The sequence below is a fragment of the Lactuca sativa genome, chromosome 4 (genome assembly GCF_002870075.4).
Source record: "Lactuca sativa cultivar Salinas chromosome 4, Lsat_Salinas_v11, whole genome shotgun sequence".
Lineage (NCBI taxonomy): Eukaryota > Viridiplantae > Streptophyta > Magnoliopsida > Asterales > Asteraceae > Lactuca > Lactuca sativa.
The window spans coordinates 62,656,596-62,672,173 of NC_056626.2; the positions used below are offsets into that span (position 1 = coordinate 62,656,596).

Here is a 15,578-nt window from a genome sequence, read left to right on the forward strand (position 1 = left end):
CCTTTGTCAAAGTCAAATTCAACGGTCATGGTCAACAGTGCATGTTGACCCGAACCGTCGAGTGCAGTCGCCGACTCGTCAAGTCCTTCCAGAACTCAAGTAGTCGTGAAATTCCCCACTGACTCGTCGAGTTTCCCTACAACTCGCCGAGTTCACGCGTGTCCAAAAGTCGGGGAAAACCCTAGCTGACTCGCCAAGTCGCCTCACTGACACGCCGAGTCCATGCAGAAGTCCTTGCATGACAACCTTCATCGGACTCATCGAGTTGACCATGCAACTTGCCGAGTCCCTTCAGTCCTTAATCCATACATATGCTTTTTAAGCTGTTTTAAGGTTCCAAATTGCAGATCCAGCTTCCCAAGGCATGTTTATCACGTAAAGTTGCAAACTTTGCGTGCATACACGACTCTAATGACTCCTAATGCCAAATCCAAACTTGAAATGAGGTTTTACACCTAAGGGGAGGTTTATACTTGCAAAAACTGGAAGCTTTATGGACTTAGAGACCCACGAGAGTTCAGATTTGAAGTTGCAACTTCAGATCTTAGCTCATGCACAAGAAAAGCTTCCTAATATGCTAGAAAAGCCCTAAACTTCACCCAAAAGAGATCTAGTAGGAAATGAGGCCAAGATAACGACTTGATATCTTTAATAGATGCTAACTGAGATACATTTCTGATCTCCAAATGTTCCTTGCCTCCATCCTCTTGTTCTCCAAGCTCTTCTCACCAAGAATCCTCTTCCAAAGCTTAAAACACACAAATAGAGCACACACACACACGTATTAGGGTTTGCTGAGCTCTCAAGGGATTGTAAGGAGGCCACAGGAGGCTAAGGATCCCTTAAATAGGGTGCAAAACCCCGAAAATTAGGGCTTCATCCTCCAAGTGGGCCAACCCGCTGTTACTCAACAAGTCAGGGCATCAAACTCGTCGAGTAGGACTTGTACTTAAGAAATTTAAGGCCATAACTTAATACCTAAGAACCGGGGCGTTACAATTCTCCCCCACTTGAACTAGACTTTGTCCTCGAAGTCTGTCGCGATGAACAACTCTAGATAGTGCTCCCGCATCTCTACCTCCGGCTCCTACGTCCACTCGGGCCCTTTTTGGGCTCCCACTGTACTTTCGCCAAAGGTATCTCCTTGTTCTGCAGAACCTTCACCTTCCTCTCCAGAATGGTCACATGCCTCTCAACATAATTCATGTGCTCATCGAATCGAATTTCGTCCAACGATACTACCGCCTCTTGATCCATAATGTACTTTCGCAATTGCAAAACGTGGAAAGTGTTGTGGATCTGACTCAGCTCCTCCGGAAGCTCTAATCTATATGCCACCTTTCCAACCCTGGCGATAACCCTGAACGGCCCAATATATCGGGGACTCAATTTCCCCCTCTTCCTGAAATGGATAACACCCTTCCAGGGCGAGACCTTCAGGAGTACCATGTCCCCAACCTGGAATTCTAACTCAGATCGGCACCGGTCAACGTAGCTCTTTTACTGACTCTACGCGGTCTGCAACCGCTGTCTGATTTGCCGAATCCTCTCAGTAGCATACAAAACTATCTCGGTCCGACCCATCACTCTGCGACCCACCTCACCCCAACAAACCGGAGTGCAGCACCGCCGTCCATATAATAGCTCATAGGGTGGGGCACCTATGCTGGAATGAAAGTTGTTGTTGTAGGAAAACTCTACAAGCGATAGGTAGGAATCCTAGCTCCCACCGAAGTCGATAACGCGACTCTCAACATATCCTCGAGATTTTGTATAGTCCGCTCACTATGGCCGTCTGTCTGCAGATGGTAGGCTGTACTCAAGTGCAGCTGTGTGCCTAATTCCTCGTGGAACTTCTGCTAGAAACGGGAGGTAAACCGAACATCACGATCTGAAACAATAGAGACCTGTATCCTATGGCGAGCAACGATCTCACGGATATATACCTCATCTAACTTCTCGGCCGATGAACTCTCCCGTATCGCTAAAAAGTGAGCGCTCTTGGTCAGTCAATCCACGATGACCCAAATAGCGTCAAAGCCCTTTGCCATTTTCGACAGCTTGGTGATAAAATCCATCGTGATCTGTTCCCATTTCCACATGGGAACCTCCAGAGGCTGCAACTTGCCATGCGCCCTCTGATGCTAGACCTTGACCATCCTGCAGGTCAAGCATCTCTCTACATACCAAGCGATTTCTCGCTTCATGCATGGCCACCAGTAACTCAGAGGCAGATCTCGGTACATCTTGGTGGCCCCGGGGTGAATAGAGAAGCGAAACTTAGGAGCCTCCTCCAAAACAACCTGTCTGACCCCACCAATCATCGGAACCCAGACCCGACCGTAACGGGTCAACAATCCCCGACTATCCTGCACAAATCGGGTGTTCTCACCCCTAATCCTCTCCAACTTCCAGTTCTCCCGACGCATACCCTCTGCCTGAGCTTCCTTGATCAAGCTCACAAGTGGAGAATCCACTGATATCCTCATACAAGGGTGCGGTGTCTTCCAACAGCTACCCATGGTGATGCCTCCGGATGATATTTTGTATTCATCGCTAGGAAAGGACAACAAAATCCCACCTACGAAGGGTAATCAACAATCATAATATTTTCTAGGGATATACCTAGATTTAGGTTTGTGGTTTCACGATCTCTTTGTGAAGATCTTCTTGGAATCTGTAAAGCTTGGTTCTGAAATGGTATTTGCACTCAAAAAATATTGGAAATTTAAAAAAGATAATTTATTTTAAATATTGTTAATCTGAAAATGGGTTTTGTTTGCTCTGTTATAATAATCAAATAATAGAGAGAAATGAAAGGAATGCACTATAGTTTGCAAAATAAAATCAAATTTTCTTACTGGAACATGCAAAGTAGGATGGTATAATCAAGTTTTTTTTATCGTAACACACAGAAGATAAAGTACTATTAAGAAAATGCATTCTCTGATTTTATTTTGCATATTATTACAAAAAGTAGCTCATAATTGTTTAATTGTGAAATAAACACTCACAACCTGATGTTTCCTTTTGGTCTTCACAGGAAGGACTTTCCCACGGAGTATCTAATTCATGGGGACATAAGAAAGTGGACATCAATGGCTACTGCCATAAAAAGACAAATGACAACTATGATTTACTTAGTGTTCACAAAGAGAAAGGGTCCATTTTTCATTCAACAAACAGAAAAATAGCCTTTTGATTTTAAGGTGAGAGTTAGTTGTTTTAGAGATGAAAATAACCAGGTGTTCTGAGGCTAATGGCGCTTTTTGTAAATGGTTTTTTGTACACTTATAGGAAAAAATAATGGTTTGTTTATAAACAATGGTGAGAGTTAATAGGATTACAGTTATCCAAGGTATATAGGTTTTACGTGGGTTGATTTCATGTTATACAAATTAACTTTACAAATTCCCAACGAGCAAGGAAATTGGCTAAAACCCGTAACTGGACGATACTATTTTCAAGTTGGCTTCCTTGGTGTTGTAGTTATGATTTTGCTCAATTCTTCTTGTGTCGATTTAATTTTCATTCCCAAAACTTCACTGACCCATGCGATAGCATGGGAAGCCCACTAGTTTGAAAGCAAAAGCTTTGATAACAAGTTTACTTAATCCAAGAGAAGTTAGCATCCTACTAGTTGCAAGGCATGCATGAGTTACCATTTTGCTCCTCAATTCACATGTGATTTGTATATGGTTCCTTGCCTCATGTGTTGCCCCTCATTTCATAGGTGATTATGTATGGTTCCTTGCCTCTGGTTTTTTTTTCGTTGTATCCAATAACAGAAGTTGGAAAACACAGTAAAATAATCTATGCTTTAAAAAAATACTTTGTCTCTAAACACATAATGCAAAAGTTCAATCAACCCACAAACAATCGTCTTTAACCTATAGCGAAACAGAAAACCTTTTAGTTCTATTTGAATTATGTCTTTTTATCAAATATATATACGTAACTAGTTCTATTTAAATTATGTCTTTTTATCAAATATATATACATAAGTTTTTATTTTATTGGTACCCCTTACTTATTTGTTAAAATACTTTAATGGGACAGGTATAAATTGCAGAACTTTTAAAGTACAGGTACAAATATGATATATTTGTTTTTGGAAAGGGTATAAATTGCAGAACTTTTAAAGTACATGTACAAAAATGATATATTTGTTTTCTTGTTTACCAGCTGTGACAACTTAGCACAGAAGCAATTATACTTTGTGGAGGTTTCTTCTTCTCTAAACTTCCGTTCAATCAAATTCTCCGATCAAAATTCCATCACTGGAGTAAAGAATGGTGCCTCCGCCGCCTTCTCCGACGTCTTCGATGGCCCAGTACACTCAACAGTTTCTCAGTTCCGTCCTGTCCCAACGCGGTCCATCTTCCCTTCCATACTCCGAAGACGTGAAGTGGCTTATCCGTCAACACCTCCTCTCGCTCTCCGAAGCCTACCCCTCTCTTCAGCCCAAAACCGCCACGTTTACCCACAACGACGGCCGCTCTGTCAACCTTCTCCAGTCCGAGGGCACAGTTCCGATGGTGTTTCAGAATGTTACTTACAACATACCCGTCGTCATCTGGCTCATGGAGACTTACCCTCGCCATCCGCCTCTCGTCTTCGTGAATCCTACTCGCGATATGGTGATCAAGCGCCAACATCCTTTTGTTAATCCATCTGGTTTAGTTTCGATCCCATATTTGCAAAATTGGGTTTACCCTAGTTCTAATTTGGTTGATCTGGCTCGTAATTTGGGTAATTATTTCGGTAGCGATCCACCGTTATACTCGCAACGCAGACCAAACCCTAACCCTAACCCTAACCCAAACCCAAGCCCTAGCCCTAGCCCTAGTTTCAATGCATCTGGATCATCGGGATCGGTTTCATCTGGATCTATCCGGCCAGCCATCCCACCTCGGACATACCCGCCGTCACCGTATGTGAGCGACAGCGGGAGGATTCCATCGCCTGCTCCGCCTCAGAGGTTTGGGTCTGGGTCCTTCGAGGACCCGAGCTTAGTTTATAAACGGAATGCGATTAATAAGCTGGTGGAGAATGTGCATAGTGACGTCGCCCGGTTGAGGAAAACAAGAGAGGCTGAAATGGAAGGGATGTTTAGTGCTCAGGCAGTGTTACGGCAGAGAGAGGAGGAGCTTTCAATAGGGTTACGACAGATGCAAGATGAGAAAGCGGATTTGGAGCAGCAATTGCAGATGGTTTTGATGAATACAGATGTGTTAGAAGGATGGGTGAGAGAAAATGAGGGCAAATTAGGTGGAGATTTGTCAAATATAAGTCCTGATGATGCTATTGTTCCATCTGATTCTCTTTCTAAACAGATGCTGGACTGTACAGCATCTGATCTTGCTATAGAAGATGTTGTTTATGCCTTGGATAAAGCTGTGCAAGAAGGGTCTATACCCTTTGATCTGTATTTAAGGAATGTGAGGTTGTTGTCTCGAGAACAATTCTTTCATCGTGCAACATCTGTGAAGGTTAGAGCAATACAGATGCAAGCTCAAGTTACAAGCATGGCGTCCAGGGCACCACCATCACCATATGGCGTGTGAAAAAGTCGCTCTCTCACATATGCTTTTCTTCCTTCTAGTTTTGAGGGTATGTGCCATTGAACCTTTAAAACATAGGTTATAGATCATTCTTGTTTCTTACTATTACTTGTCAACATATGTTGATTCTTATTGTTTACTCGTGTAATCATCAATTTCATATTTTTGCAAATCTTTTATGTTGATATGATAGAAAACATAGAACAAAAGTTTATGCCTAATTGATTTGATAAAGATTTGGATGAAACTCAAGTAAGTTTTCAATTTTGTGTTAAATTTTTATAGGGTCTAATGAAATTCTTGTTAATGAATTGAAGTCATGTATAATGAAAAAGTTTGATATGTAATTTAAATGTTCATGCATAATCTGAATTCAGAAACATCATAATGGCAGAGTAAAGAGATTTTTTTTGTTATATGTGTTTGGTATGTTGGAATTTGGAATCTGGTATACAAAAGTGTTTGATTTCAAATTGGTTTTCTAGAGCTATGTTGTTAAATTTGTGTTGATCACTTGATTGTTACTTTTTGCAAATATAGGATTATAAATATGAGTGTATTGGTGATACACCACCAATAGTTGATAATATTAGTGCATTGTCATTCCTGGTTTCATTTTGAAAGTGCATTGTTATTTTTTGGTTCCATTTTGAAAATGCATTGCTATTCATGGTTCCAAAATCGGTTTCATTTTGAAAGAGCATTGATGTTATTGTTACAAATCACGAAAAATCGGTTTTGTTATGAAAAATAACTGAAAAAGGACACCGACATTGGCGGTCTAAGTTATGAATAATATATAAAAAAAAACTGTTTTATTTTGTTTATATTCAAACAAAAAGATTACATATATATTTATACATTATACTTTCCTATAAAAAGAAACAAAAGCCTCGAGATATTTCTTCTCTTCTTCAAAGCATTTCAAAATCTCTTGTAGAGACCCACAAAAAAGATTATCAGTACAATTTTATTCACAATAGAATGTGATTGGCTGATTGTCAAACTCCCAACTTTAGAATGTGTTGAGTGTTTTTCTTGTCATGTTGATTGGATTCAAGAAAAGCTTTGTTATCCATTGTCAATATGTTGTGGGCCTGGAGCTTTATTTCCTCATTATAAGCTTTCGAAAACAAAGCCATCTCATGTAAGTAGTCTTTCTCGGTGTTTGTGTTAGTTGACATCTTGAAAGATAAGAGACACACACATATACACACAAAGAGCTTAGGATGATATGCTAAAGGGTAAGACGAAGAGATATGAATGAGGAGAGAATACTCAATTGAGTAAATTACACCAATGGTCCTTATGGTATAGGGTAATTTATGCATTTGGTTCCTAATTTATTCTTTTAACTCGGAAGGTCTCTATTGTTTGTTTTTGTTATGCGTTTGGTCCATCTCCTACCTAAAATAACTATTTTGTCATTGATTTTTTAATTTATTTAAATAAACATACCCTCAACTCCACCCCTATCATCTTACCTTACATACCTGATCATTTTTTCCTAATTAAATAATGAGAAGTTAAATATCCTCCTACTATCCCTTACCCATATCAAATGATGACATGTGTTATATTTATTTTTTCTTAATAATATTTTAATCAATTTGTCACCATTTAATATGGGTAGGAAGATAAGTAGGAGGAAATTGTAGAAAGATATTTAATTTTTCTTAAATAATAGTCTTTTTAGGTAAGACAGAGACCAATCGCATAACAAAATCAAACAATATAGACATTCCGAGTTAAAAAAACAAGTTAGGGACGAACGTGCAAATTACCTCAAACCATAAGGACCATTCGTGTAATTTACTCTAATCAATTAAAAGTAAAAATGGTTGTTGAAGCAACCTATAACCCATAGGTCATGTATTAAGTAAAATTTTCACATAAATAGAAATTAATGTTTTTAATATTTGCATATGCTCAGACTCTCTAATAAGCATGTATACACCAAAATGTCTCATCCAAACTCGAAAATTTGGAAATCGTGTATCCTAAAACATGCATAAAAAGGTAATAAAACTTGACTTCAATGATGGTGCATATGTTATTCATTTCTTATATAAGCTTACGATAAATGCCTCCTTCATAATGACAACTTCAACCTTTAACTGAGCTTAAGAGAGAAATCCAATATGCTTTGGAGATGGATCGTGAAAGGATAAAAAACAGTGCAAGAGGCATGAGACGCAATACATACAACCTACTAATAGAAATTTACAACATTTCCAGCTATTGCTGCCATTTCTCACTCTGTAAGAAAGAATATCACACGGCTATACATTGCTGAAGTAATCAAGAAGGTCGTGCAATAGCAAACAATGTGAAGAAGATGTTGGTGGTGTTTGATGGTAGAGTGACGTTTAACGTATCACTACTTGAGAAACTTATGTAGATATAAAGTTTCGATATTTTCATGAAGATTCAATATATATTTTCCCTTGTTTATTCTAAATTATATAAAATACTCTTTTGCCATATTTTGCATTTGTTTATAATACAGTCCATTAATGATATTCATCCATAAATATCGTAACAAACATTATTTTTATTGTGAAAACAAACACAAAAGACTCTTAAAACCAGCCGCATCATTGAAACATCAATATAATGCAACATCAATGCTCTTATAGTTAGGATTAAATGTGAACGGTATATATTGTATGAGTGTATGACAAGTTTTGGACCCTTAGATTAGATTTTTTATATGGCTAAGATTAGATGGCATACAATAGTTACCATGGAACACAATACATATAAACATTTCTTTTTAATAAAAAAAAATTAAAAATAGTAATTATAATGGTCAATTTAATTAATACGCATTAAAGTAGAGAGAATTTAGGAGTTAACAATTGTGATTATTCCAAAACGCACATCAGTTACCAATAATAAACCAAAATCTCAATGAAAACTCAGTAAACCTTAGTATACGATGAAAAATGCATTTCAAGATTTGAATAAATTCTTTTAATGTAGTAAATTCTTTGAGAATATATTATGTTTTTTAAAGCGCATACATTACTTTAAGAATGTATAACGTTTCTTTTTTCTAATAGTTGATTTAAAAAATAATGGTTTTCAAATACATAGGTATATCGATGGTTTTAATAATAATTTTTTAGAATGGTTGTTAATTTTTTTTTATCCATTTATATAGTAGTAATACATCACAAAATGATGAATGCATGAAATTCTTTAAGAATTTATGTGGAAGAATGTTGTTATGATCATCAAATATCTGGTAAATATAACTATATGATATTCTTGAAGAATTAGAATTCAGTTTTCAAGAATCAAACATGAATTACAAGTTTATAACTAAAATTCTTTGAGAATATATAAGATGAATTACAAGTTTAAAACTAACGTATCTTGAAGAATAAGACATGAATGACAAGTGTGTTTCAGACATTCTTTAAGAACAATTTAAAGAATATCAATTTGAAACGTCTATTGAACTGTTTCCATATATATCACTAATTTAATTTGGGTAGATAAAAGGAAACCTTATTTGATTAATTAATCATTTATTTCTTTTTCTAAATTCTCATTGGTTCACACACTCACACAATAATTAAGGTTTATATATGAACCTAACTCTCTCTCTCTCTCTCTCTCTCTCTCTATATATATATATATATATATATATATATATATATATATATATATATATATATATATATATGCACACACACGCTAGATGTGTGCTCGTGTAAAATGGCGACAATAAATAGTTTTTTGGCGAATAGTTTCTTATGTGAATATAATTATTATATTTTAATATTAGTTATTATGTAAAAAAATTATCATTTTTAAATAAAATATTTATGTTTATACCTTATGTTTATATTGTCTGTTTATACTATTGATATGAATTAATTAATCTTAGTTTTTAGTTTAAGAAATTTAAATACATGAATTTAATATTTAAAATTTTTATTTTACTCCAAATTGAATTTCTTAATTACTTTCTTTAATTTAAGTCTTCAAACTTTTGGCAAGTATTAGTAAATTATTTATGCATAACTGATTTGTACAAAAAGCTTTGTAACTTATACCTCTTAAAATTCAAGATATGACTAATATGTTTATAATATATATATGATTATTTTAACACAATTCATAATTGTAAAAGAAAATATATTTGCAAGTTCGACTCACATGTCAAGAAAATGTTCAGGCATTATTAGGTGCACCACATTATTAAGGGAAAATAATGGCATATGTTCAGTGGGATGGTCGCTTGCTAAGGAAATATATTCGGTGGTGCGTACGAACTTGAACTTGATTTGGTTGCATAATATGTTCGGTCTCGAGTTGGGTGGACTATTTCAAACATGATGAAATCAAATCATATTCTCATATTTCTTTCTTACTTTTTATTAATTCCTATAATGTAAAAATACACTAGTTGTTATGTTTTAATTAGAAAAACAGACCAATGTAATTATATTTATTTTATACTTTCAAATTTTGAAACACAATGAACAAAATTAAACGCTAACATTAAAAAAAACATATATGGCCAAACTAAAAGAGAAAAGCTTCTGAAGATCTACAAAAATGTTGGTGATTTATATCACTAATATTATTTAAGTGTAATGAGATTAATTTGTTGATCAGTGTTACCTTGATAAATACTAAATAAGTTAGGGTGGTGCGAAGTGCACATTTGTTTAAGTTTGTCTTGGTTGAAAGTACACTGTTATTTAAGGGCAAAGCCCCTGAACTGACGGGAGGTATGGGGCAACATCCATAGGAGCGATGTTCACAGGGTGGCAACCCCTAGCGGGGTCCAAGGGGCAGAGCCATTCATTGGGGTCGAGCATGCCCTCAAAATGCTTTAATATGAAAGTGTTTTCACAATTGTCATTGATCTAAACATTCTAATACCCTGATTTTCTGTTGGGTTTTTATTCAAAAATAGTCTAATTATAATGTCAAATTTGATGTGATTAGTAACGAAAGCAATTTTACATTTGAATAAACTAATACCATTTCATCCACCAAGGATCATTTTGCAAAGTTAAGAATGATTAAATCGACTATAGAAGGAAAATGTTTACAACCTTTTGAAGACATTGATTCTCATCAGATATTATAAGTTGATGAAGTGTGTCAAGAATCTCCAAAGGAGAAGCTCTTTATAAGTATCCACCGAGCAAGGATAAACCACCAAAACATCTTTAGTCTTCACTTGTATATTAGGTGTTCTTAAGCCTTAGAAGTATATAACAAATATACCTTCAAAAGAGAAGCAACTAAGACCTTAAACTCTACATTACTAAAAGCAAAAGAGAAGAAGGGAGAGCACCAAGGTGCTCTCAGTTTTGGGAGGAGAAAAGAAGAAGAATCCTTAGCAAAAACTAGCTTATTTTTCATGTGATATCTTCTTTATATATACTAGCACAAAAGTACTAAGTCAAACCTATCACTAATGTGAAGGCATGGTGTATCTTACAAGCATGGATGATGAATTAAACAACACAACAATTAATTCCACACCCATACATGTAGGGTATGGTTTTGACCTTCCATGAGTCAAAGTTGAGTGTAGGTTACACAAGCATTAACTAGTTAGTTGGTATGAAACTAAATTGGTTACTCTAAGTGTCTAATAAGTTGTACACAACATTTATATGATGGGTTTTAGCCATAAGAACTTTCCTATGTGCGCATGCAAAACCCTAATGCTTGGATCTAGGCTTTCTAATAAACATGCTTTGAATCCAAGACTTCTAATTACTAATTAGGTTAAACAAGAACATTAAAACAGATCTAGAATCATACCTTTGAGTTCCTTGTTGATCTTGAGGTCTTGGAGCTTCTAGAGTCACAAATGTCACTCCTCTAATGGCTTACAAACACCAAAGCAAGGAGGATGATTTGGGAGAGAAGAGAGGGGAGGAATTCGACCAGAGTTCTCTTGCTTTTTCAGAAGTGTCGAATTCCCTATGCCATGGGGTCTATTTATACTTGTAGATTCCTTAAGGATTACAGATAAGTCCCTATCAGATAATCTTCTCTTAAGGCTATCCAAATCCATTCCTAGATAACTCTAATGGACGATTTTAGCTATCCTAATCCTCTTAGAATTCGTCCATAGTATATCCAAATGGATTTACAGTTTAAAGCTTAACTATCAAACAATTGACAGTTTATACCCCTTTATTTAATTAATCTCTTTAAGTCACCAAATTAATTCTAATTAATTCTATGACTTATATTAATCAAATAACAAATATATTATTCATTATATTATTCCCATAATATATTAATAATATTTATTCTCTCTTAATAAATCATCCTATCAAGTTGCTATGGTGAAGGCAACCCAAAAGGACCATGCACAACCGAATATAGTTACAGCCTTAGACACTATTCCAACAGTCTCCCACTTGGATAAGTCTAGTAACTATACAAGTACAATTTGGTTTGCAATCGTAGCTCTCAAAGACGCTGTCAACTCTGATCTAATCAATCTTGTCCTTTAGATAAGGGAACGTACAGTCCTCTGTTAGATATCATGCTGACAATCCTATGGAATGGTTAGTCAAGCATTTAGGTTTCTCGATCTCTGATTTATTTGACATAGAACTTAATCGAACACATCAATTCAGTTCTGACCGGGCCCGGCACATAAGTCAAATCAAATCATCGAGCGGCCGAGATATCGCTTTTACCTTCTTAGATAAAAGTTACAGATAAACTTCGACTTATATGCATTTACTTATTCATTTACCAACTATACACAACAATACGTTTTATAACACCAAGTTACTGATGCGTTTTCGTATTATCAATGTACAATCAATTAACAAATAATAAACCATATATCTAGGTTTTAAGACTATATGATATTATCGTCTTGCGATCACCTTTTATATCTTATTCCATAAGGTGATTCCAGCAAGTGCGGGTTTATTCCAATGCTCAAAACTAGTTCATAAGCACTCATGAACGTTGCAGCAATCCTTTGCTATGTCTAACATCATTTAGACATTCTACACACCAATTCACGACAATCTTCTTTCATATCTACTTCCAACATATGAACGATTGTGGACCATTTGAATAATTCGATTATTCCTAATAACCTCAATTATTATGGAAGTCAAAACATGCAAAGTGAAACAATAGCTAAACAATTAACATAAGATAGTAACATTACTCATAAATAAAACTCCTTTATTTAATCATCAAATGTCAATTACATTTATCTATTACATGTTTCTAATACTATCTAATCTATGCTAATATCATCCTTCAGCCCAATACTCCTAGCATGCTGCAAGTGCTTAACCCTACTCAGTCCCTTCGTAAGCGGATCTGCTGGGTTATCTTCTGATGATATCCTCTTCACTACGAGTTGTCCTTCTTCTACACGATGTCTAATGAAGTGATACTTTCTGTCGATATGTCTTGATCTACCATGATCCCTCGGTTCCTTGGTTAAGGCAACCGCACCTTCGTTATCACAGAAAATCTCCATTGGCTCTTTTATGGCAGGTACGACTCCAAGATCACCGATGAAGTTCTTTAGCCATATTGCCTCCTTCGACGCTTCGCTCGCTGCAATGTACTCTGATTCGCACGTTGAATCAGCTACGGTTTCCTGCTTGGAACTTTTCCATGTCACTGCTCCTCCATTTAGGGTAAAGACCCAGCCCGACTGCGAACGGTAGTTGTCCCTGTCGGTTTGAAAACTGGCGTCACTATACCCTCGCACCTTCAAGTCATCACTTCCTCCGAGGACTAAGAACCATTCCTTCGTCCTCCGAAGGTACTTAAGGATATTCTTCACCGCTATCCAATGGGCTTTGCCAGGATTCCCTTGATATCTGCTAACCATGCTCAAAGCGAAGGCTACATCAGGGCGAGTACAAGTCATAGCGTACATGATTGAGCTAACTGCGGAAGCATATGGTACTTGGCTCATTTCTGCTATCTCAGCTTCGGTACTCGGACTTTGAGTCTTACTCAATTTGGCATTACTTTGTATCGGTAGTTCTCCCTTCTTTGAGTTTTCCATACTAAAACGTTTTAGTACCTTCTCTAAGTAAGTATTCTGACTAAGTCCAATTAGTCTCTTACTTCTTTCTCTTATTATCCTTATTCCCAAAATGTAAGAGGCCTCTCCGAGGTCCTTCATAGCGAAACACTTCCCGAGCCAGGACTTTACCTCCTGCAGAGTCGGGATGTCGTTTCCTATGAGCAATATGTCATCGACATATAGAACGAGGAAGCTTACTATACTCCCACTGGCTTTGACATATACACAAGATTCGTCTTCGCTTCGTACAAATCCAAACTCTTTGACTTTCTCATCGAAACAAAGATTCCATCTACGAGATGCTTGCTTAAGTCCATAAATGGACTTCTCAAGCTTACACACTTTATCCGGATGCTTCGGATCCACAAACCCCTCTGGCTGAGCCATGTAAACATCCTCAGCCAACTTTCCGTTAAGGAAAGCGGTCTTGACATCCATTTGCCAAATCTCATAATCATGAAATGCGGCAATTGCTAACATCACTCTAATAGATTTAATCTTCGCAGCTGGTGAGAAGGTCTCATCATAGTCAACTCCGGGAGTTTGAGTAAAGCCCTTCGCGACCAATCGCGCTTTATATGTGTGTACGTTCCCATCCACGTCGGTCTTCTTCTTGAAGATCCATTTGCACCCAACGGTCTTACGTCCGGGCACGTAATCAACCAAATTCCAAACTTGGTTATCATACATGGATTGGATCTCGCTATCCATTGCCTCTTTCCACTTTACAGACTCCGGGCCTGCCATGGCTTCCTTGTAGCTATTAGGTTCATCAAGATTTACTAGTGTACCATCACTAATATACGTGTCCCCTTCGGTAGTAATATGAAAGCCATAGAACTGGGGATGAACTCTAACTCTATCGGAACGTCTAAGAGGTAAGGATTCGTCAATTGGTTCAACCGGAGTTTCCTCCTCGGGTTGAGTGCCAGTGGTAGAGGTTCCTTCATCCATCGACTCTTGAATCTCTTCAAGTTCGATTTGCCTCCCACTGTATCCTTGGCTTATGAGTTCTCGCTCTCGGAAAACTCCTCTCCTCGCAACGAAGACAACATTGTCCTTCGGTCTATAGAAGAGATATCCAAAGGATGTCTGTGGGTAGCCGATGAAAATACATCGCTCACTTCGAGGTTCAAGCTTGTCGTGAGTATCTCGTCTTACGAAAGCCTCGCAACCCCAAACCTTGATATGTGCCAACGAGGGAGCTTTCCCTGTCCACATCTCGTGAGGTGTTTTGGCAACCTTCTTAGTAGGGACTCGGTTAAGGATATGGGCGGCAGTCTCTAAGGCATACCCCCAAAAAGAGATTGGTAGTGAAGCACGACTCATCATAGAGCGAACCATATCCAATAAGGTTCGATTACGCCTTTCTGCCACACCATTCAACTGCGGTGTCCTAGGAGGCGTCAATTGCGAAACTATTCCACACTCCTTGAGATAATCGTGGAATTCAAGACTTAGGTACTCTCCTCCTCGATCGGATCGAAGCATCTTGATTTTCCTGCCCAGTTGATTCTCCATTTCATTCTTGAACTCTTTGAACTTTTCAAAGGTGTCTGACTTTTGCTTGATTAAGTAGATATACCCATATCTACTATAGTCATCGGTAAAAGTCACATAGAAGCGGTTTCCATCCTTCGTGGTTGATCTAAATGGTCCACATACATCGGTATGTATTAGGTCCAATAGACCCTCGCCCCTTTCACAAGTACTTGTGAAGGGCGACTTAGTCATCTTTCCAAGCAAACAAGACTCGCATGTGTCATCTTCCCTAAGGTCGAATGACTCCAACACTCCATCCTTTTGGAGTTGGGCTATGCGTTTCTTGTTGACATGTCCAAGACGACAATGCCACAAGGAAGCTTTATCCATACTAGTGGAAGAATCAATACTCAAAACATCATTTCCAAAGTCATCAACAATCATAACAGTTTCATATATTCCATTACATG

General features: G+C 37.3%; 1 protein-coding gene across 1 annotated transcript; it reads left to right on the plus strand.

Annotated features, from left to right (window-relative positions):
• Window positions 1-4,181: 4,181 nt before the first annotated feature.
• LOC111898593 (protein ELC-like) lies at window positions 4,182-5,828 on the plus strand. Its single transcript, XM_023894492.3, has one exon. The coding sequence runs from the start codon at window positions 4,293-4,295 to the stop codon at window positions 5,565-5,567; it is 1,275 nt and encodes a 424-aa protein (XP_023750260.1). The 5' UTR covers window positions 4,182-4,292; the 3' UTR covers window positions 5,568-5,828.
• The last annotated feature ends 9,750 nt before the right edge of the window (window positions 5,829-15,578 follow it).